This window comes from Alternaria triticimaculans (genome assembly GCF_023758025.1).
Source record: "Alternaria triticimaculans strain BMP 0046 chromosome Unknown scaffold_13, whole genome shotgun sequence".
Lineage (NCBI taxonomy): Eukaryota > Fungi > Ascomycota > Dothideomycetes > Pleosporales > Pleosporaceae > Alternaria > Alternaria triticimaculans.
Genome location: NW_026055970.1, coordinates 240,073 through 261,408, shown reverse-complemented (window position 1 = coordinate 261,408; position 21,336 = coordinate 240,073). Strand labels below are relative to the sequence as shown.

Genomic DNA, 21,336 nt, shown 5'->3' with positions numbered 1-21,336 from the left:
ATGCAGCACGACAAAGTCGTAATCTGGCGCAAGTGACGGGTCTCAACTTATGCCATCCATTCCAGACTTTGAGCAGACGACCTTGACGAGTTGGTAGTGAAGGAAGGTATAGAGAGATATACAGGGGATCGCAGGCCCCATTGAGGCATCTCAGAACGAGGGTCCGAGCTGATGCGTCATCGGCTATCGGCGGTATTCTCACGAACAAAAGTGTCAGACAGCCTCCCAAGCATCACTCGAGATGCCCTCATGTTCATAGCCCGGACACGCACGTGCTTCTTGCGCGGTTTACCAATCGCTCGTCTTTACCACAACGCTGCCAAAATGGAGAAGCGCGACTACGCGGTAGGTCAGCAGCAGTGCGCATGTGGGTTGAGCTGATAGTCACAGGCTGCGGTTGCGGCGCTGAACACGCTTCAGTCCAACTTCTCCATAGTGGATGCGATTCGCAAGTCTGGTCGGGGTATGAACCAACAAGCGATACCCGAGATGATCGAATGGTGTCGCAAAGCTGGATATGAGGTGTGCGGCTCCCACTGACCCCACCCGAAGACTGCGACTGACGAAGCTGTCAGCCCTCAGAGTTCGACCGGTTGAAACCTATACACATCGCCGGTACGAAAGGCAAAGGCTCTACGAGTGCTTTCATCTCGTCTATCCTATCACAATACACCACCCCCGGCGACGCGCAGACCCCACCCTCAAAAATCGGTCTCTATACCTCCCCACATCTACGATTCGTACGCGAGCGCATACAGATCGATAATGAACCGATATCAGAGGAGAAGTTCGCGAAATACTTCTTCGAGGTGTGGGACAAGCTGGAAGCAGCGGCAAAGGCGGAGAATGCGCCAGCAGAGGTCCCTACAAAGCCAGTATACTTCCGCTATCTGACGCTCATGGCGCTACACGCATACCTGAAGGAGGGTGTGGACTCGGCTGTCATCGAATGTGGAATTGGCGGCGAGTTCGACAGTACAAACATCCTCACGAAACCCACCGTCACAGCCGTCACAACGCTAGGAATAGACCATACAGCGATGCTTGGTTCTACGCTTCCAGAAATAGCCTGGCATAAAGCCGGGATCTTTAAGGAAGGCAGTACCGCATTTACAGTGCGCCAAAAGGAGGAAGCTATGACAGTCTTGGAAGAGCGGGCAGCCGCGAAGGGCGCGAAGCTACACACTATTGATGTGCATCCAGCTTTAGCGAACAACGAGATCAAGCTTGGGCTAGGTGCAGCCTTCCAGAAGATCAACGCGTCCGTGGCGATAGCTGCCGCAGCGGCGCATCTGCGAGTACTTGGGCACACTTCTGTACCCGACCCAACCATTGTTCCGCATATTGAGCTCCCCTCTGAGTTCATTCGCGGTCTGGAACAAGTGCGATGGGCTGGTAGATGCGAGATCAGACGCGAAACCAACGTCGCATGGCACATCGACGGAGCCCACACTATGGAAAGCATAGAGGTCACTGGCAAATGGTTCGCGGAACAGATAACACTGGCGACTTCCACTGCCACCTCTCAATCAAAGGTCCCTCGGATATTGATCTTCAACCAACAGACACGAGACGCGAATGCGCTCGCCAAAGCCTTGTATACAGCCCTACGGAGCGGCATCACTTCGGGATCACAGTCTCCCTTCACTCATGTCATCTTTACGACCAACCAAACATTCAGCGAGGGGTACAAGCCTGACCTCGTTTCGATAAACACTAATCAGCAGGACGTAGACACGCTGGCAGTTCAGAAGGCGCTCGCGAACACATGGTCTGAGATAGACAGCACTGCAGAAGTGCATGTGCTGCGCACGATCGAAGAGGCAGTCGTAACCGCACGAAAGGTGGCTCAAGACTATGCCAAGGAAGCTGGAGCTGATGCAGAAGTCATGGTGCTGGTGACTGGAAGCTTGCACCTGGTTGGCGGTGCGCTGGAAGTGTTGGAAACGACCACAGCGCAGTGAAGAGAGATACCCATAGACACCACAGAGATGAGAAAACGCTTCAACACGCGTTAAAAATCGTTCAAAGAATTGCATATATTATACATTACACGTCTTGGACCACCTACTCAGACTTTGCATAGACGTGGCTTAGGCTGATCGCAGGTCGCGTGCTCACTTGCCCGCTAAAGAAAATTTCCCCTTTGAGAGATCACAATATGGATCTTGTCTCTTCCAAGGTCTTGCTTCCAAGGTTAGAAGCAACGCCAGCATGTATTATCCAAACGAGAGATAATTTTGCATATTGTAGTCAGCATTGAGAGTACTACATGGCCCAGACTACCCCAGACTTTACCGCTTCGGCATCGGCTGCACGGCTGGGTACTCATCGCTCTACTTCGGGCAACATCGGATCCGATCTTCTTCGTGATCTCCACCGGCCGCGCATCATTACGTGTCGAAGCGCAAGCCGAACATCCGGTTGCAGTGGTCGCAGCTGTTGACAAAATGATGAGAACAAGCATAGCTATACATTATCTCCAAAAGATGAAGTTTGAAACAGTGACGGCTAATGTACACAAGACCCATCAAAAGAAGGAGCACCCGTTCGGCCGTTGTCGCGTGGCGGGCCTGGGGTCGGTCGTCTTGGCACTCGGCGCTGGCTTCTGTTTGGGCAACGACAAGACGGAAGAGCCGCTAACCGACCATAGTGACCACTGCTAGTTCTTTGGGATTGTCATATGTTCCCGACTATTTCCATCACCAGTGATCTCCACGTCATCCTTCGAACATATTAACTCGTCGTTCGCGCTCCACTGGACTAGACCGCTGTCACTACCACCGAACGCACCTTTGATCATCGCCACGACCGGAAAGGAGAGCTTGGCAACCGAGGTCCCAAAATGAACTGCCCTTCCAGGACCGATGACGACGTGCTTTGGAACCCAGGATGGAACCAGAATCCGCCACGTTTCGCTGCTGATCTGACGACCTGCGAGGATCTGAACGGCATCGCGAACGCAAGAGAATTGGGAGAAGCAGATCGACTGCGCAGCGGCACGCGGAGTTTGCGGCGGTGTGAACTCGACGAATTCAATGGCCAAGAGATGGAGAAGAGAAGGCCAAGCAACACTGGTGAGGGTGTCAAAGGGTCCCCAAAAGGTTCGTTACAGCTTCGTGATGACTCAACGATGGAGGCTGAGATGCTGACTCTTTGGCAGGACCTTGCACCCGAACAATCGCGCACGTGAGCGAGCACCAAGCTGGCCTCACCACCACTATCTTCAGCTGGACGAAGTGGCTGGTATCGGTGATCTGCACTTCGATGCTGATCTCCTATGCTACCGGAAATCTGTCCACGCCCAAATTTTTCTTACCAAAAGGTGAGATGGAACAGCCCCAATGGCGTCAAAGCGTCAACACTAACATCGAATTCCCAGACCCGACAAACCAGCGTCTTCCCAGGCGAAGTACCTGCGAAGATGGCAAAGCCCAGCCCAACTACGATCTGGGCCTACATGTCGCCGGCCTTTTCATCATTCTTTTCGTTTCAGGCACTGGATGTGCCTTCCCAATGCTTGTCCTCAAGTTCCCGCGGCTGCGCATCCCACCTGCCTTCCTTTTCGGCGCGAAGCATTTCGGCACCGGTGTCTTAGTCGCGACTGCCTTCGTCCATTTACTTCCTACCGCTTTTGGCTCACTGAACGACCCCTGTCTGTCGAGCTTCTGGACAACCGATTATCAGGCTATGCCGGGCGCGATTATGCTAGCTAGCGTTTTCTTCGTCACCCTAATTGAAATGGTCTTTTCTCCAGCCCAACATGTCTGCGGCGGTAACGAGGGCGCTGAGGCTGTTTCGCGCCGCAAGGAAGAACCGAAGACTGAGAACGAAGCGCCTGCTCCACCGCAACCCGCAATGCAGAGAACCTACTCGGATACCAGCATGCGAGTCCGCGATCTAGGCGTCTTGCGTGGAAGAGTCGGGAGCATTAGTAGAACGCTCTCCCGGTACCGTGAGGATGGCCAGCGACTCGATGCCATTGAATCTGTGGGCGGATCTGAAGCGGAAACCCCGGGCGCCCGTAGCAAAGAAGCAAACGACGAGTATGCTATCGAGGAGGACCAAGAAACCGGGGAGCACGATCACGTCCTTACGCCTGAGCAAATCCACAAGAAAGCCATAATGCAGGTGTTTCTACTGGAAATGGGTATCCTGTTCCACAGCATCTTCATTGGAATGTCGCTCGCTGTTTCAGTTGGTAACGATTTCACCGTGCTACTGATCGCTATCGTATTTCATCGTAGGTCATCCTTCTCAACTGAAAGTGACTGTATACTGACCTTAATAGAAACCTTCGAAGGCCTAGCACTCGGTGTACGTATCGCCGACATCAAATGGAAGCCACGCGCTGCACAGCCTTGGCTCATGGCTCTCGCGTATGGTTGCACGTAAGTTCTCCTTCAATCTCACATCTGATTTTACCCTACTAACACCAAGCCCAGCACACCCGGCGGCATGGCAATCGGTATAGCGACACACACTTTGTACTCGCCCGACTCTGAAGTCGGTCTCCTCGTCGTCGGTATCATGAACGCTATCTCGGCTGGTTTCCTCGTCTTCGCCTCGCTTGTGGAACTCATGTCAGAAGACTTCTTGAGTGACGAGAGTTGGAAGGTGCTCAAGGGCAAGCGCAGGGTGTATGCTTGTTTGCTTGTGTTCCTTGGGGCCTTTCTGATGAGTTTGGTGGGAGCTTGGGCGTAAAGAGAGGATATGGCGGATGGGATAGTGGTGGATGGGGAGTTGGAGGAGAGGGGAGTTGGAGGAGAGGGGAGTTGGAGGAGAGGGGAAGAAGAGAGGTGGGTTAGATGGCCAGGTAGATGAGAGTGTCGGAGTAGGGGAGCATAGGAAGAAATTGTACTCGGAGCCGGGAACGGGGTGTTGGATGGCAAGATAGTGTAAATTGGAACGTCTGTAGTTATGTATGTGGCAACCGACTTCCATCGTTACTGCGCCAGCCAGAACAAACTTATTGGTAGCTAGTGGGATGAGCAATAGCCATTCGTAGAAATCTTGATGTTGCATCGTAGTCTTCACTACATCTTAACACATTTCCGCCATGAGATGACACATGGGGAAGTCCATCTCGTCTTTACCCAACTCCGTCGTAGACCCCTTCAGCCCCACGCCCGTAGTCCTCCTCACAACCAGCGGCCCCTTCGTTAAGTCAGACCAACCCACGCTCCCTTCGCCCAATACAATCAGCCTCTTCTCCTCCAGCGTGGACACCTTCTCCACCGCACGAAAACCCGGATGAAGAGGCTCACGCCCCCTGTGGTGCGGAATCCCCGTCTTCCTAACCTCCCTAACCACCGTCCTAAACCCCAGCTCCTCACCAAGAAACTTATTCAGTCCGAATTTCGTGTCCGAAAAAGCATTCCCAACCGCAAAACCATGATCAAGATTGACACCCACCCCCAACCACCCCTTCTTCCTCCCCACCTTCCCATCCATCAACCCCGTAACCCCCCTCACTAACCCCGCACAAACATCCCCCGCACACCTCTTCCCCCCTTTACTCTTCAGCGCCCCATCAACCGGCTCCCACAGTATCTGCACTTCATACCTCGCCACTTTCCCCAACCACGGAAAGGATTTAGCCAATTTGCGTAAATGGGCTTGGATTTTCTTGTCCCAGTCGGAGGGAACGAAGGTGTTTATGCGGCCGCGGAAGTGGATGGAGAAGAGGAGGGTTAGGCTGTTGGAGAGGAGGTAGGAGGCGTATTCGCGGCTTTCGGGGATGAGGGTGGGGTCCAGGGAGAGGAGGCTGGGGGTGCTGTGGTGGATGGGGATGAGGGTTGTGGTTGTGTGTTTGCAGGTGAAAGTTTTCAAGCCAAGGGGTATGTGGCTGTTTGTAGGCGTGGAGGTGGAGGTTGGTTGGGAGAGGTAGGCGTATATCTCGTTGCGGAGCTCTGGGGGGAGGGAGGGGAAGAGGGGCGTTGGTGGTGACGTTGCCATAGCTGGTTGTAGGATGGGGGATCTTGTGGCCTGTTGCAGAATACGTCGATATCCAGAGGTTTAACGTGAAGTCCGATGAGTGGTATTGCCGACTTCAGCTCGCTGTGTCGAGTACAGGAAAATAAACCTATGGGTAGTAGGAGCAGATGAAGTCCTAAGATCACGATCGATACCAAGTCCAAGCAACAGCTGGGTGACCACAACCGAGCCTATTGTCTCGATACCACAATAGCAACCAAGCTTCTTGCCGGGTCTGAGTGAACGCGCAATCACGTGACAGCGCAGCCTGTTGCCCTAGGTGAAAGCAATGACCCAGATTGGTCTTTCCGTGTCAGCCTCGCTTCCATACTGTTTCAAAGAATCTCTATACCTTCTCAAACTTCTATGCCACAGAAAGTTCTAAAGTGAGCAAAATTGAGTATGAACAATTTTTCCGGAAGGTGGTGCTATTCGGCAGCGGCTCGGCACTTTGCGCTTTTAGGTAGCGGCGACGATGGTGGATCTGGGTTTTTTTTTCGTGGAGCAGATCGAGAACGACGGCGGGTCTTGTTATGGATTCATCTTTTCGTCTTAGTTCTTTGTGTTCGAGTTTATCTGCGGCGTGTTGCTTTTGCGACGTCTTTGTGGGAAGTGTCGAAAGAGGGGGTTATTGTGGTCTCGACATGCGGTGATGAAACTTATCCTGTCGTGCAGGAAAGAAGAGTTATCTTATGTCATGTTGTCCAGGTTGAGCATTGTCGTTGTTGCGATGTCAACTATGGTCGAGTTTGGATCGCGGCCCTGGTCTACCATTGTCAATATTCGCGGACTAGTGGGCGTGGCTACATGCTGTTGGATTGGGCATGTATTGATCGTATGGGCTTGCAGTTGAACGTTAGAGACCAAGTGCAATATGGGTGCAGCCATGGTTCATATATCCTCTGGTTGAGTCATCGAGTGTTCATCATGTTCTTTGGGTCAAAGATGGCTGCGCCACGCATCTGACAGCCCCAGTCCGTGCGTCCCAACTAGCGATCACAGCCCGTTGGGGAGAGAGTTCAACAGCTACGGCCATGACATAGAGCCAGAAAAGGTATCGATTTACTACATGCAGCATATAGAGGTTCGTTAAGCGCGCCAAACTCCTGCCCAAAGAACGCCGGCCTAAGCTTTTGATGCATCATATACACATACTCGAACCTACAGGGCCTCAGCAGCAGCCTTGGCCTTCTCAACCTTCGCACGCTTTCTGCGCAGGTTCTCAGACTCGTTTTCGCGCTTGTTCTCTCCGTATTCGATACGCTTGAGCAGCTTGCGCTTCTTGTTAGACAACATCATCTTTTGCCTCTCGCGCTCCTCCTCTTCAGCGCGCTTCTTCTTCTCGGCCTTCTTGCGGATAACAGCGTTCTCCTCTTTCTTGGTCGGCTTCTTGACCTCGAGCTTCTTGCCAGTGGCCTCAGCTTCCAGTTCACGCTGGTGCTGAAGACGGGCAGCCTCTCCTTCTGAGATGTCCGACTCGGCATCGGAGTCAAAGCCGTCGAACTCCTCACCACCCGCGCCAGCTTCATCCGATTCGTCATCATCACTGTCGTCTTCAGAGTCGTCAGCGACATCCATGCCCTCGCCAACTTCCACTGAGCCTTCACGGTCAACGATGGCGTCCATGTCTTCGTCTCCATCAACGTCGAAAGTGGCCTCCTCGTCATCGTCCTCAAACGCCTCAGCCTCGCCCTCTGGTTGTTGTGCCGCAAGAGGCAGGTTGGGGTCGTATTCGCCCTTCTTTGGCTTGACCCAAGGGCTGAGATGGGGCGGCAGATCTGCGCCGGGAGCGTAGTGATCTGGTCGCAACAGCTTGCCCTGGTTTATGCTGTCCCATACCCACTGTGGCTGAACGTAGGTGCGTCCAGGCATCATCGAGTATGGCCATTGGGCCTTGGGAGCAGCAGCACCGTCCTCCTGTGCAGGAGCACCGTTGGAAAGCGCGGGTCGATCGACGATCTGATGTGTGATGTTCGGGTCCGACTCGTTGGTTGTGAAGGCGCCATCGCCTAGCGTTCCGTCCCAACCCACTCTCTTGCAGCCGAATGCCTTTAGTATGAACTCGAGCGATGCTCTGGGTGTCTCTCGCGCCAGATAGAAGGTGAAGGGCGCAAACAAGGATGCGATCTCGGCGCTGCTTGCTTGAGGCTGGGGCAGGATATCGGCGTCGGGCGCAGTAGGCTCGAACTTGTCAATCTCGTCGTTGGCCTCCTCTTCGTCGTCCTCGGTGACAACCTTGGCCACGGCAGTGGTGCTCTCCTCTTCTTCAGCATCGGGCATAGCTGCAAGCCTGTCCGCAATCGCCTGTGCCTCGGGGTTAACCGCACCATTCTCATCGTGGCCGTTTGCGTCGTTGGTAGCAGTGGCCTTGCCCTCAAGCTGGAATGCAGCAAGCTCACCACCCTGCTCGTCGCTCTTCGCGTTGAACTTGGGAGGGTATACCAGGCCGACTGAAGTGTAGAGGCGGTAGTTGACGAAGCCGAGGAGGGTCGTGTAGAACTCGACGAAAGTGCCCATGATCCTGAAATCGATATCGCCGCCTGTTCGCTGGACGAACCTGTACGGGACCAGCCAAAGGATGTCTTGACCCTGGATCGTCGCCTGGTAGTAGATACCCTTGATGGAGAGGAAGGACTTGCGGAGGGCGTGGGAGGTGATTACGTAGTGCTCGAACTCGCGGGTCAGTCGCTGGCAGAGGGCGATGGTTTTGGCGGGGACGTGGTCGCTCGAGGGGAGGTTGGCGAAGAGGAACAGCATGGAGAGGGCATCGTCGAGGTCGCGCAGGGCGTCGACGAAGGTAGGGTAGCGCTCCTTGATGATGTGGTCGAGCTTGACCTTGGGCATGAGGTTCTTCTCGAGGCGCGATGCATCGCCAGACTCGCCGCGACCAAGAGCGCGACCGATCTTCTTTGCGACAGCCTTGTGCTCGCGGAACTTGGCCAGCAGCGGCTCGTGGAGCAGGTACTGGATATCCTTGGTGTAGTAGAAGGTGGTGGCGGCGGTCGAGCCCCTCGAGACCTTCTTCTTGTTGCGCGGCTCACGGGGGTAGATTCCCTTGAAGATACATAGTCGTCTGAAGTCGGGGAGCGAGATCTGAAGCTTCTTCACGGCGCGCGTGCGGGTGATGTAGTTCTTGGCCGCACCGGAGGTGCCTGTAAACGGATTAGCAAGATATTTCTCTCGATGATTGACGGCAATGCGCACCCTTCTTTTTTGAGCGACCAGCCATTGTAGAGAGAGGATCAAATCGCGATTCTGTCGGTGCAGACGGTCGAACTTTTGGCGGGCGCAAAAAAGTTAGAGATGCGGCCAACTAGCGGACATGGATCCGGCGTTAGCGCGACCAGGGTCCACCGACATGCATCTTGCCAGAACTCCAGCGCCGAGGTGTCGAGAACCGCCATGGAGCCAATGAGTGCATAGCGCATAGTCACCATGGCCATTGACACGCAGCACAAGATGCTGCTCTTTGCAGCCGCCGCTGCCGTGCGCCTGCTCCTCTTCACTGTCTTTCCCGCCCTGCCAGACCTCCTCGCCGGACGTGTCGAGGTGTCAACACCAGTGAATGGCTTCAAGAGATGTATGTATCTGGGATGGTCTGTGTATAGCATTACTGACACCCACCAGTGCAAGAGGGCGTCTTCCTCTACACCCACAATGTCTCTCCCTACGACGGCGGCGTATACCACCAGGCGCCCCTCCTGCTGCCGCTCTTCTCCCTCTTCCCCAACCCGGCCCATGCCCCGCTGGCGATCAACATCTTCTATACCATCGTCGACTTACTAAGCGCAAATGCCCTGGCTCAGGTGGCAGAGAGCGGCTTCGCGTCAGTCACGCGCCTGTTTGCTTCCCCGCGGAAGGACTTGAGATGGAGTAGTGTGGCTATTGCAGCAGGGTAGGAATACTACGCCTCTCTATACAATATATGCTGACATCATCCAGCTTCCTGTTCAATCCCTTCACAGTCCTAACGTGCGTCGCGCGCTCCACCTCGGCCCTGACGAACCTCTTCATACTCACGGCCATGGCTAAGGCGTGCCAAGGGGCCAGCTTCACCTTCATACTGGCCACGGCTTTCGCATCGTACTTCGCCATGCACCCAATACTCCTGTTCCCCCCGCTCATGGTCCTCCTCTTCGATTCGAAGACTTTGAAGAAGAACACCGCGCCAGATGTCGCTTCCTTCATCATTACCCACACTCTTGGTATCGCAGGTGCAATAGGCGCCCTGCTCACTGGTTCGGCATTCTTGATGGGCTCATGGGACTTTCTCTCTGCGACATACGGCGTGCGTCTCCTATTACCTGACCTTACGCCGAATGTTGGTTTATGGTGGTACTTCTTCATCGAGATGTTCGACTCTTTCCGAGAGTTCTTCCTCGGCGTATTCTGGCTACACGCGGCGTCGTATATGCCAGGCCTTACCATTCGCCTTCACAAGCAGCCATTGTTCGTTGCTTGCAGCTTGACCGGCGTGTTCGCCATTTTCACACCATACCCGAGCATAGCGGATGCTGCGCTCTACCTGTCCTTGGTACCCATGTTTCGCCATCTGTTCCCTCGTGAGTGTCCCTTTCTTTCAAACTCATATAGCAATACTAACTGTATCCTAGTCATGCGCTACACGTTCTTGGCTTCGTCCGCTATCTTATACACATCGTTCTTGGGCCCTGCCTTCTACCATCTTTGGATTTACGCAGGATCGGGAAACGCCAACTTCTTCTATGCCATCACGCTGGTCTGGAGTTTGGGACTGTCCATTATTCTAGGAGATTCGCTATACGCAGCCTTGAGGGATGAGCTGGACGTGGAGAGACCCGAATTACTGGGGAAAGAAGTACGTAGGATATAGCTTCTTCGTACGCTGGCCTATGTCTTGTCATCTTCAATCGACTCGAGAATAGACCGGAAGATATGCGCAATATCCTGTGGTAATCGAGCATGACTTTCGATACCATATCCAAATAGGTCTTGTGAACCACGCCAAGCTTTCCAGTAACTTAAAGATACCGTTCGACGTCCAACGCAGGCAAAATGGCTCGCGCCCATGGATATGGCTGCCTAGACACGTGGTGTCCTTGTCAGGCTAAACTCACTTGCACCATATGCTGCCACACAGTAACCTGCTAGGCCACTAAAAGCGAGGTAAAGCTGTCTCTTTAGTGCTTCTTTACCTTTCCTTATCACCTCTCACCACAACTACAAAGAGTCACACAAAAGTAAAATTTGCACCTCTTTAAAGCAGCCTGCTTACTGCTGTTGCTCAGCATATAAGGCCCGTATCCCCTCGCCTTCATCCTTCTCTCCTCTTCACTCTTCCACCACTCTTTCATCAACACACCAGTACCAGTCCGTACTACAACATCTACAACCTCCAACACCAACACATCTACATCCACACCAATACTATCATGCCCAAAGAGAGCCTGTCCGCCCGCGAGATCGAGGTCCTCGCCCTCGCATGGCAGTGCGTCGACCCACAGCCCAAGGTATGAGTTCAATGCCTTCCACTCAACACAAGCACTAACCCTCCCAGGTTGACATGGTCAAGTTGGCCGCTCTCACAGGCTACACTCCAGGCAGCGCGTCAGTCACCTTCGGCAACATCAAACGCAAGCTCAAGAACATGGCCGCCGGTGCATCCGAGGACAGTCCCGCTACACCTGCAGCAAAGTCACGTTCCGGCGGCCGTGCCAGAGCTACTGCTACCACCTCCACACCCAAGAAGCGTGGTGCCACCGCCGCTGCTCCCGCCTCAGCTTCCAAGCGTCGTGCCGCCCGCCAGCCCACTTCCTCCAACGAGGCCTCCGCCAATGACGACGACGATGACGACGACTTCGGCCTCAACGGTCCCAAAGTCAAGAAGGAAGAGCCTGCTTTTGACGATGGCTTTGATCTCGTTGAGGAAGATGTCCCCAATCGCGATGGCATGAGCTATGGTTTCCTCGATGGCATTGAGACCTTTGGTGGTGGTGGTGCTGCTAAGGGATCTGGTCGGAATGCGTCTAACGGGTACCGTTCGGTACAGTTGGAGGAGGATGAGTAGGAAGTGGGGGGTATGGAGGGGTGGGGATAGGAAGGTGATAGGCGTTTGCGTGCGTATTCGACTGAGATGCGGGAAAAGTGTGGGCTTTTATGGCGAGTTCATGGTATGGGCGGACGACTACATCGTAGTGATTGTGGTCATTTCATCAAATTTCATATATGCCTGGTGTACTTCACGTGGCCTGCCTAGAATATGTGACATCGTGAAATATACTGAATACCTCCAGGCTGCCATGAGACTAAGACGTCTGTCAAGTTTCGCGGCATTGTCACCGCCAGGATACGAGATGTTTTGAATGTGAACTGACTTGCGATACGCTGACTACGGGATATGATTACAGCAGAACGCTAGCCTGACCTAGATCCGATCCCTCTCTCCCATATGAATAAATCCCATTCCCGATCGCCCGTGTTGCGCCTTCGATACATCTATCTTACATGCTTTCCTCACATAGCAGACACTCAGACATTCAGAGCGCAGAGATGGCTTCGAGCAGCACATCCAGCGCCCGATCACCGACTCCCTCCAAGCCCTCCCTGAGAGTCCAAGCAACGTCACTCTGTAGACCCAGCGGCACGTAAACACCACCCTCGTCCTTGTTGACTTCCATCCTCTCTCCCAGCCTACTCGTGTGCTCCCACTCTCTAGCCGCCTTCTCTGCGTTCTCGATGACTTTGCTCGGGATACCGCACATGGCTGCGCAGTGCATACCGAAACTACCTTCGGCGACACCCTCCTCAAGCTTGTAGAGGAAGGTGATGGACTTGGAAGCATCATCAACATGGATGCGCATACGCTTGTTCACGACTTCGGGGTGGAACTCGAACTCCTTAGCTAGAGAACGGTAGTGAGTGGCGAAGAACCCGACGCAGCCCACGCGTGTGCTGATGTCGTGCAGAACGGCTTGCGCAACGGCCACACCGTCGTAAGAGGATGTACCGCGACCGAGCTCGTCGAGAATGACAAGAGACCGAGGAGTCGCTTCCGAAAGTATCTTCTGTGTTTCTGACAGCTCGACAAAGAAGGTGGATTGGGCTGCGAAGATGTTGTCGTTGGCTCCGAGGCGGGACATGATGCGGTCGACGGGTGTGAGTCTGGCCGATGTGCAGGGAAGGTAACAACCGACTTGTGCGAGGATGACCGCTATGCAAGTCATACGAAGGATAGTCGATTTACCGGCCGCGTTAGCACCAGTCAGTAGACTGATGTTGGCAGAGTCGCCGCCTAGTCTGATGTCGTTGGGAATGAAGTCGTCGACTGTGTTGAGCATGCATGGGTGACGAAGCTCTTCTAGCTCAACGACAGTTCGGTTACCCTCCTCGAACACTGGACGACAGCTGGGCTCTCCGAGTGAAGCAGACGCCTTTGCGAGACTGATCAGGCAATCCAGTTGAGCGATGATCTTGACTGCCGCGAGCCAGACCTTGTAATCCTCATCGAAGCGTTGGCAGAAGCGAGTGGCAACTTCGCGTGTAATCTGACCATGCGTCTCTTGCGCTTCTTGTAGTGCTCGCACCAGCTTCCTCAGTTCGGGAGTGTAGTAGCGAGTAACCTTGGCAGTGGCGGACATTTGATCCCAGTTGTTGGGAACTTTGACCTTCTTGGGTACCTCTAGTTGGTAGATTTCCTTGCCAATGTCGTTGTATTGGACAGCATTAGAGCCGAGCTCTTTGCGGGCCTTCTTCAACAGTACATCGAGATTTGCTTTGCAGGTGTCGATCTCCTCCTGGCTGTTGTCAAAGTCTTCTTCGATGCCAGGCTCAGGAATGAGCAGTCCTTCTTTCCGTGCGATGTCTCGATCGAAAGCTGAACTCCATTTGGATAGAGACGCAGCCAGGTCAGGCATAGAAGAAATAAGTTGACCAATGATACCTTCGCCCTCGCTGAACTGCTTCAACAGGCTAATGGTATACTCAATCTGCTCGAAGCCTTCCAGCACCTTGAGGAAGTCTTGCGCTCTGCATCGACCCGCGTGCACACGGGAAATGAGACGCTCGAGATCTGGCAGCTTGCTAAGGGACGCACTGAAATTGTCCATGATGGTAGAATCGGCATTCAGCGCATCAACGGCATCTAGGCGAGCGTTGATCTTGGCGGCATCCGCGAGAGGATGACACACCCATTGTCGCAGTAATCGCTTGCCGAATGGGGTGATGCAGCGGTTCAGCATAGCGAACAGAGTACCCTCGGTTGATCCATCGAAAGTGTTGGCGAAAATCTCCAGGTTGATCAAGCTCTGACCGTCGAGAACCAAACTTGTGGCTTTCCGGATGGGGTCGTACCACTGGAAGTTTCCGAGTGTGACCAGGTCGCGCTCGATCATCAGCGTCCGCAGGTATTGAAGAAGAGCACCAAATGACGACATGATCAGCTCCTGCTCTCGGGCTTCACGGAGGACCGGTGGCCATGCCTCAATGTTGTCTTCTGTGGGTGACTCAAAGTAGTTGTTCGCTTCAATCTCTCGGATGGTGATGTCTGCTGGCCAGAACTCCTTGTTGGGCTTCAAATAGTTCCAGATAGTTGTGGGTGGCGTGTTGTTCTTGAGTATCCGCAGAGCTTTCGCAGACACACATGATTTCTCCAGGAGTAGCTCACCGGGCCTCATCTGGGCAATGAGGGTTTCGAACTTGGTCATATCGACGTCGTCAGTGAACTCGCAAAGCTGGAACTGTGCAGTAGCAGTATCCACGAACGCAATTCCGAAGGCTGGCAGGTTGTCGCGATCAATCTCCTTGATGGCCATGCAGTATGTCGACATCTCACTCTGAAGCATGCCGGTATCCACAAGCGTACCTGAAGTGAGTACTGTAGCCAGCTCTCTTCGGATCACTTTGTTTTCCTTGCCACCCTTCTTTGGCGTCTTGCCCTTGTCGTCACGTTCACGCATCTCCTTGCCTAGAGCCGACTCCATCTGGTCAACTCTAGCAACCTTGTGACCTGCCGCTACAAACTGGGTAGCCCACATATCCAAGGAAGCTTCTGGGACACCAACCATCCTCATGTTGACCCGGTCAGTCAATTTGAGATCGAAGAGCTGATGGCCTATAGAGGCATCCTTCTCATAGAGCTCGTAGAACTTGCCCTTCTTGAAGAAGACGACAGTGTCCCACCACTTGCTCTTGATCTCCCAATATTGCTTTTCAAAAGCTGAAAACTTGTCCCAAGCACCTGGGGGAATGAATAGTGTGCGAGGATCGTAGTCGGGATGGTCGACGGGATGGCGGTCGGCGTCCATCTGATGCGCGAGCCATGGGTATCTCGTCTCGGGTTCAGAAGCGCTGGGTCGTTCTTTGATCTTCTTGCTGGGGTCTTTCTTTGTCGCTTGCACGGCTGTGCGAGGTTTGAATACCATCGGGTTTTCTGGATCGTAGATCCATTGTTGTGCAGTAGACGTGCTATTCATGACGACGTCTCCATCATCCTCTTCATCCTTTGCTTCGATTATGGGCGGTGACGATGCTGGGGATGTTTTAGTGCGAGCCTTGGGTGCTGCTGAACGTTTGCGCTTCTTCGAGATGACTTCCTCATCGGAATCGTCTGGGACAACGAAGTCATCAACATCGTCGTCATCTTCCTCGAGCATTGCCTTCTGTGTGGCCGCGTCTAATCCGAACTCGTCGTCTGAATCATCTTCTATGGTGACCCGCTGGCGTTTCGTAGCTCTGCCTCTTGCATTGTTTGCAATTGGACCCAGCACATCTTCGTCGTCGTCATCTGACTCGGCGTAGTTGACGGGCTTTCGTGCCTGAATCAGAACGTCAGTAATTGCAGTCGAGTACGCAACGGCATGTCTCGCGTACCTTGCGTGTTGGGCTACTAGGAATGGCATCTGTATGCTTGGCCAGTATGTTCTCCTTGTTCCTCCCCACTGTCAATTCGTGCTCCTGTTTGATGGGACTCGAGTAATCGGGAGCGTCGCTGCTTGGTACGGGAGTGATGGCGGCAGGCGGCTTGTCGAAGGCTTTCTTCGCCAATTTTGATGTGGGTGTCTTATTGACTGGTGTGGCATCGGACGGCGCGGGGCTTGGTGAGTTGGTAGACTTCTTCTGGAAGAACCCTAGGATGGACTTTTGGCCCTTGGCCGATTGCGACGCGGAGGCGGGCTGCTTCTTCTGTGAAGCGCGAGGTGTCGACATCTCATTGCCTTCCACGCCACGAACCATGATTGCGGTGGTATGGGGATGCACAAAGTGAGGTATTGAGAGTCTAGTGCTTTCAACGGCTGTCGCTGCCAAATCCCGGGGAAGGAAGGGACGCGTCGGACGCGTTGCGCTAGTCCGCGTCGGCACTTAAGTGGCTTGGCAGATGATGCAACGCGCAGATGTCGTCCATCACAATAAAAGCGCTCGAAGGAGAGTGTTATATGAAGCACATATTTCATGGCAAATTCTTGTTCTAGCGGTTGCTTTCATTTGTTTTACTATCCTACAGCAGATGCCTAGGTTGTCTGATTCTTCCTTCATGCGCTCAGACCAGCAGTCCGACTTGTCAAGCGTAAACCTATGCAGCGCATCGGTCAACACTTGAGCTTCGTAGTCATCTTGCATACGCACTCAGTCATAGACTATCGTGCCACTTCTCATCCATCATCATCGTGAGTGCTGTACCTTGCAAGGCTGTTAGACTACCAATTGCTGCCCAAACTTCGTGCATCGATTGCCGATACCTGAGGGTCTTCGCGAATCCTATTTCGCCTTGCCCTTGGCCGCCTTGCTCTTGTCCACCTTTGTGGGTTGAATACGCGCCATCATCTCCTCCTTGGTGATGAGATGGTCAACGCGCTCGAGCAGACCCAACAAACTCTTCATGTTTCCACTCCATTCGTTCAGCACATCGTCTGCGTCCCTGGGCTTCGAGAACGTGACGATGCGGGCGGGCCGGTCGATCTTCGCGTAGATGGTCTTTGCAGACACCAGCTCGCTAATGTTCTTCTCCGTCTCATCCTCGGTAAGATCTAGCAGCTCTGTCAAGCGTGGGATCTGAATACGTGTGTAGTACTTGGCCACGACGCGAACGTTGTGCTCGATGACACGCTTGCGGAGATCCTGCCACCTCTGGAATGCCTTGGGGTCATCCGAGTCGTCCTTCTCCGCGTCGAATACATCAGTCTCCGTGAGGTGAGGCCCGAACTGCTTCGCAACCATCGGCCACCTCATCAACTCAGGCACAGTGAAGAGCTTAACTAATTGTGCGTCTTGTGGGATCTGAGAGTTGCGCGAGTCGCGTTGAATGCGGTGGATGAGATCGGACTGTTCGTTGTCGTACGGTGCGAGGATGATGAAGTAGATGACGCGCTGGAGAATCTGCAGTTATGTTAGTAAGAGCTGCGAATGTGACCAGGCCTCTGGACATACTGCTCGAAGCTTGTTGGGGTCCTCCTCCACAGCCTCGGTATCCAATACTTGTCGGTAGTGCTTGCAGACGTCCAGGTACTTGTTGTCGTGCTTGGCCAGGGTAATCTGCTGCTCGTAGTACTTGAGCTTCAGGTCCGTTACATCGTCCTCAGGCTCAATGGGCGGGTCGTCGGCGCTCCGGTTCTTCTCTTTTTCTTCCCGCTCCTTCTGGTCCTTCTCCAGCTGCTCGGGGGTCTTCTTCGGTCTCCGCGCAAAGTACCGTGTGCTGATCTTCCTGCTCAGAATACCGGCCTGTGTCCAGTCGCCCTTTTGTATGCATAGCGCCACTTGTTGTAGGATGAACTCGGTCTTCTCGCGACGAGTCATGGAGCCAAAGGTCTCGACTTGCAGTTCGCAAAGGATATCCGTCGCTGAATCGATGTCGCCTTGCTCCTTCTTGATGTTGGACAAGATGCGGGTTACTCGGGCACGCTCGACTTCGACGAAGATCTACCATCGTGTCAGCAACAGCGTGCATGTTGTTCGTTGGGGTCGCCTACCTTGCCCTCTGTGACTGTCCGTAGCGTCTCGATGACGGACAGCTTTGTCTCTAGGTTTGGAGTCTCATCCAGAAATCCCATGACTGTCTGCACCATCTTGGTGGTGGCCTGCTTGAGCTGTCCATGCTTCTTGGAGAGGAGCAGGACCTGCTCGTTCATCAAGTTCCAGTCCTTTGCGTTCTTTGCTATTGTGACGATGGCGATTATGACGCGGGAAGTAGAGGCGAGATCTGAGGCCTGGAAGTAGTCAGAATATGCTCATGCGCACGGGATACGTGGAGGCGTGCCTGGCGGGTCTGCTTCTCGAGCGTGAGCAGCTTGTCGATTCCAGCTTGCGGATTGCTCTAATCAACTATATTAGCTTCGCTTCAACTTTGATAGCCATCAGACATACAGAAGCTAGCTTCTCCGCCTCTGGGATAGCCGCATCGACCTCCTTGGTAAAGTCCTTGTCGGCCTTGAGCACTTCTCCGCTAGACATGGTGGCGGGGTCGTGGGGTTTATCTGTCGGGTGTCGGGGTATTTGCTATCTCCCAGGTGAAGTAGAGACAGCGAGTACTAGTATCGGATGCGAGAGGGGAAGGTGTGGGATGGGGCGGCGACGTTGTCTGGTCGTGTTGCGGCTCGTCAGTGATGTAGAGATCCACACTCCGAGCTGGGGCGCTTTGGCCACCGCCTTGCGCTAGGTCCAAACATCCGCCGCCGACGAGCCTCATCTTTGGAGCAGGCGCGTCTCTTACATCACACCTGCATCGTCCCGTGCGCGAAGCATGCCACACTCTCTTCGATGATTATACGACGTCTGATAGCTATTTCTAGTGATGAAGACAGCTTGCTGAACTTCAACAAGCCCATTCGCAACTTACAAAGTGTAACCTTCTAGAATCTGCGTCCCAATTGGAAACTCCGTAACCCGTTTTCCAGAGGATTTTCGTTCAAGGCCATGGCTTGGACACTGATCATGATCTGTAGGTTACCTGACTCGCCTGGAGCCAACTCTTAGACAGTTCAATAACACTGGTACTTTACTGTATACCTAGATAACTGCAACATTGTAGGTTGGGCACTTTACACACCTTAACTAAACAAGAACCGAATTTTCGATCATGAATGGCATTTCTAACGACGCTCTTCCGAATTCGTATGTATGAATAGCTTTCCAGTCGGGTTCCCAGTATCCAACGCTTGCAGCGGTCAAAGGAGCCTTTCCTACAGGCGCGATCTCTTCACGCGTTCCTCTTCATCCACCTCCTCGCATTCGATTAATTCGTCATGACTTCGGCGACGAGGAGTTGCCTGGAGATCCGGCTCGGCCAGCGATACCACATCCACATCATCCAAATCCCGCATCGCTTCTTCCACCTCATCGTCATCAAACTCATCCGAACTAGTATCAGAGACTGTATCAGAGACTGTATCGCCCTCTTCGTCCACTTCTCCCCGGCCTGGCCAACTAAACATAAATACCGGTCGTCGGAAGTTGACTTCCGTAGTTTGACCCGGCAGCCGCTTCCCACCCACGGTAGTCCTACCCACAACCATCATGAGATCTTCCTCTCCATCTCCTTCATCAGTAGTATCGCTCCACTCACTTTCCGTCCCCTCATCTTCCGAGTCTAGATTCACGTCTGTGAAACCCGCGAAACGACCTTTGTTCATGTCTTCATCCGTTTGAGGAGTTTCATCTTGAGCAGCTGTCAATATTTTCAGCTCTTCTTCTTCGGCGACTCCAAACTCGTCGTATGCGGAGTTGTTCGCAAAGCTCGTATCGACCTTTGTACTACCGTATGGACTTGCGTGTTTGCCTTTCTCGTAGGACTTAGAAGTGCGATTATAGCACAACGACCGTCGGGTGGAGGGAGAGGGGAGGTCGTCCGGGAAGTATACGCCGATCATGGGAGTGGATGGTACAAAGGAAGAGGACCGACTTTGGGGTGGAGAGGATGGCGGTGGGGGTGAAGATGTGTACACGGTAGAACTGGCGGAAGTCTTAGATCGGGGAGAGGCAGTCGGAGAGTCCGCTCGGGCGGCTGCGCGGTCGGCAGGCGGCGAGTCTGAATGATCTCTGAGGTAATAGTCTGCGGTACTGTCGTCTGCCTCCTCTGTCCCATCGGAAGCCCCATTGGAGTACCGTGACGTTTCTGAATCCATCTCAGGAGCCTCGGGTGGAGAACATGGCAGTTCATCGCTGCTAACAGAGTCGTCTCGTAGTTTATTGCTCTCGCCGTGCTTTCTCAAATGCCTCGTCGGGACGAAGACATCACTCCACCCCTCCCCAATAAATGGACTCTGCGCCGCCAGTTCCAGCGCTTCAATACAACTACTCGCCTCCGTCACCGCCACCGGAATCGCAAGACCACCCCGTCTAGAGTCCTCCTCCCACGCCCTCTCTCCCATCGCGAAATCCTCATACGTCCCAACCAAATTCGCCCACCTCTTTTTCTCCACAATCCACAACCCCTTCGCCGCAAGATATATCGCATACTCTTCAGGGTCAATAATATGCACCCCCGCTTCGTTTCGACCTGGCCTATAAGGTCCACCGACGATGCGCCAGACATGCGCGATGCGTTCGAGAGAAGCGAGACATTGTTTCATGATGCAGACTGGACAAATTCCGATTTCGACGCATGGGTTACCGGGGTGGATGGTGTGTTTGCAGACGCGCGCGACGAGGAGGTCCGATGGTCCTCTCTCTGCCTCTTCGTCGTCGACGTCCGTGAAGATGTGGGACAGGTCTTCGTCACGACCGTGGAAATGCTCTTTAACGCGCGGTGTGTTCGTAAACGCTTTGAAGACTGGCGGACTGGGTATACCGCCGATGCTTTCTTGCTGAACTGCGTATACGGTCTTTTTCCATGCTTGCCAGGTCGGGTAGAGCGCCTGTTGTTCGGGGTCGTCGATGTTGGCTTGCCAGTTGACAAAATGAGGGTAAAGTCCCGGTCCAAGTATTAAAGCGCTGGCTCTGCTGTCGGTAAGCGGGCGGGTTATCGCATTGGCGGAGTGAAGGGCGCTGGCGGTGGCGATCGGGATCGGCGCCATAATGATATGATATGTTTGTTTCGGATGTACGACATGTGAAGTGGGGAAGCAAGTGCGTCGGTAAAGTTGTTCAGTTAGGCGCGATCGATGTGAGTCAGGTAATAGGGTAGTCAGTGGTTCTTTCACTGAGTCGTCCTGAAGGTACGTGCAGAATGTACCTGCGTACTCTCACCTGGCGGTAGGATGAAACCCAATATTCTTTTCGGATATTACGTTCTGTATGAAGATATATAGAGTTTGCACAAGCTCTCCATGTGCAGGACCTTGTTGTACCATGGTTCGTGATGACTTGTAGCGTTGAGCCACTCACGGTTGTCCCACATCGAACGAGGACCAAATGAAAGCAATTCGTCGAATGAGAGAAACCATGACTGCAACA

General features: G+C 53.6%; 8 protein-coding genes across 8 annotated transcripts; 4 read left to right on the top strand and 4 right to left on the bottom strand.

The window, feature by feature from the left end:
- Nucleotides 1-324: 324 nt before the first annotated feature.
- Nucleotides 325-1,964, top strand: J4E78_007974 (uncharacterized protein; the record flags this gene model as incomplete). Its single annotated transcript, XM_049368577.1, has 3 exons — nt 325-345; nt 391-522; nt 576-1,964. 3 exons carry the CDS (start codon nt 325-327, stop codon nt 1,962-1,964), a joined length of 1,542 nt encoding a protein of 513 aa, XP_049219542.1.
- Nucleotides 1,965-2,845: 881 nt separating this feature from the next.
- J4E78_007973 (uncharacterized protein) lies at nt 2,846-4,704 on the top strand (the record flags this gene model as incomplete). Its single annotated transcript, XM_049368576.1, has 5 exons — nt 2,846-3,104; nt 3,164-3,325; nt 3,383-4,243; nt 4,292-4,391; nt 4,446-4,704. 5 exons carry the CDS (start codon nt 2,846-2,848, stop codon nt 4,702-4,704), a joined length of 1,641 nt encoding a protein of 546 aa, XP_049219541.1.
- Nucleotides 4,705-7,137: 2,433 nt separating this feature from the next.
- Nucleotides 7,138-9,205, bottom strand: NOP7 (mRNA-binding ribosome synthesis protein nop7; the record flags this gene model as incomplete). The annotated part of the gene is made up of 2 exons (XM_049368575.1): nt 7,138-9,128; nt 9,181-9,205. The coding sequence occupies 2 exons, from the start codon at nt 9,203-9,205 to the stop codon at nt 7,138-7,140; spliced, it is 2,016 nt and encodes a 671-aa protein (XP_049219540.1).
- Nucleotides 9,206-9,411: 206 nt separating this feature from the next.
- Nucleotides 9,412-10,828, top strand: J4E78_007971 (uncharacterized protein; the record flags this gene model as incomplete). The annotated part of the gene is made up of 4 exons (XM_049368574.1): nt 9,412-9,556; nt 9,604-9,871; nt 9,919-10,538; nt 10,590-10,828. The coding sequence occupies 4 exons, from the start codon at nt 9,412-9,414 to the stop codon at nt 10,826-10,828; spliced, it is 1,272 nt and encodes a 423-aa protein (XP_049219539.1).
- Nucleotides 10,829-11,387: 559 nt separating this feature from the next.
- J4E78_007970 (uncharacterized protein) lies at nt 11,388-12,022 on the top strand (the record flags this gene model as incomplete). Its single annotated transcript, XM_049368573.1, has 2 exons — nt 11,388-11,465; nt 11,513-12,022. The coding sequence occupies 2 exons, from the start codon at nt 11,388-11,390 to the stop codon at nt 12,020-12,022; spliced, it is 588 nt and encodes a 195-aa protein (XP_049219538.1).
- A 469-nt stretch (nt 12,023-12,491) lies between these two features.
- J4E78_007969 (uncharacterized protein) lies at nt 12,492-16,185 on the bottom strand (the record flags this gene model as incomplete). The annotated part of the gene is made up of 2 exons (XM_049368572.1): nt 12,492-15,767; nt 15,823-16,185. The coding sequence occupies 2 exons, from the start codon at nt 16,183-16,185 to the stop codon at nt 12,492-12,494; spliced, it is 3,639 nt and encodes a 1,212-aa protein (XP_049219537.1).
- A 522-nt stretch (nt 16,186-16,707) lies between these two features.
- On the bottom strand, nt 16,708-18,396 carry J4E78_007968 (uncharacterized protein; the record flags this gene model as incomplete). The annotated part of the gene is made up of 5 exons (XM_049368571.1): nt 16,708-17,325; nt 17,377-17,865; nt 17,916-18,152; nt 18,203-18,259; nt 18,310-18,396. 5 exons carry the CDS (start codon nt 18,394-18,396, stop codon nt 16,708-16,710), a joined length of 1,488 nt encoding a protein of 495 aa, XP_049219536.1.
- Nucleotides 18,397-19,124: 728 nt separating this feature from the next.
- Nucleotides 19,125-20,957, bottom strand: J4E78_007967 (uncharacterized protein; the record flags this gene model as incomplete). The annotated part of the gene is made up of 1 exon (XM_049368570.1): nt 19,125-20,957. One exon carries the CDS (start codon nt 20,955-20,957, stop codon nt 19,125-19,127), a length of 1,833 nt encoding a protein of 610 aa, XP_049219535.1.
- Nucleotides 20,958-21,336: the final 379 nt, after the last annotated feature.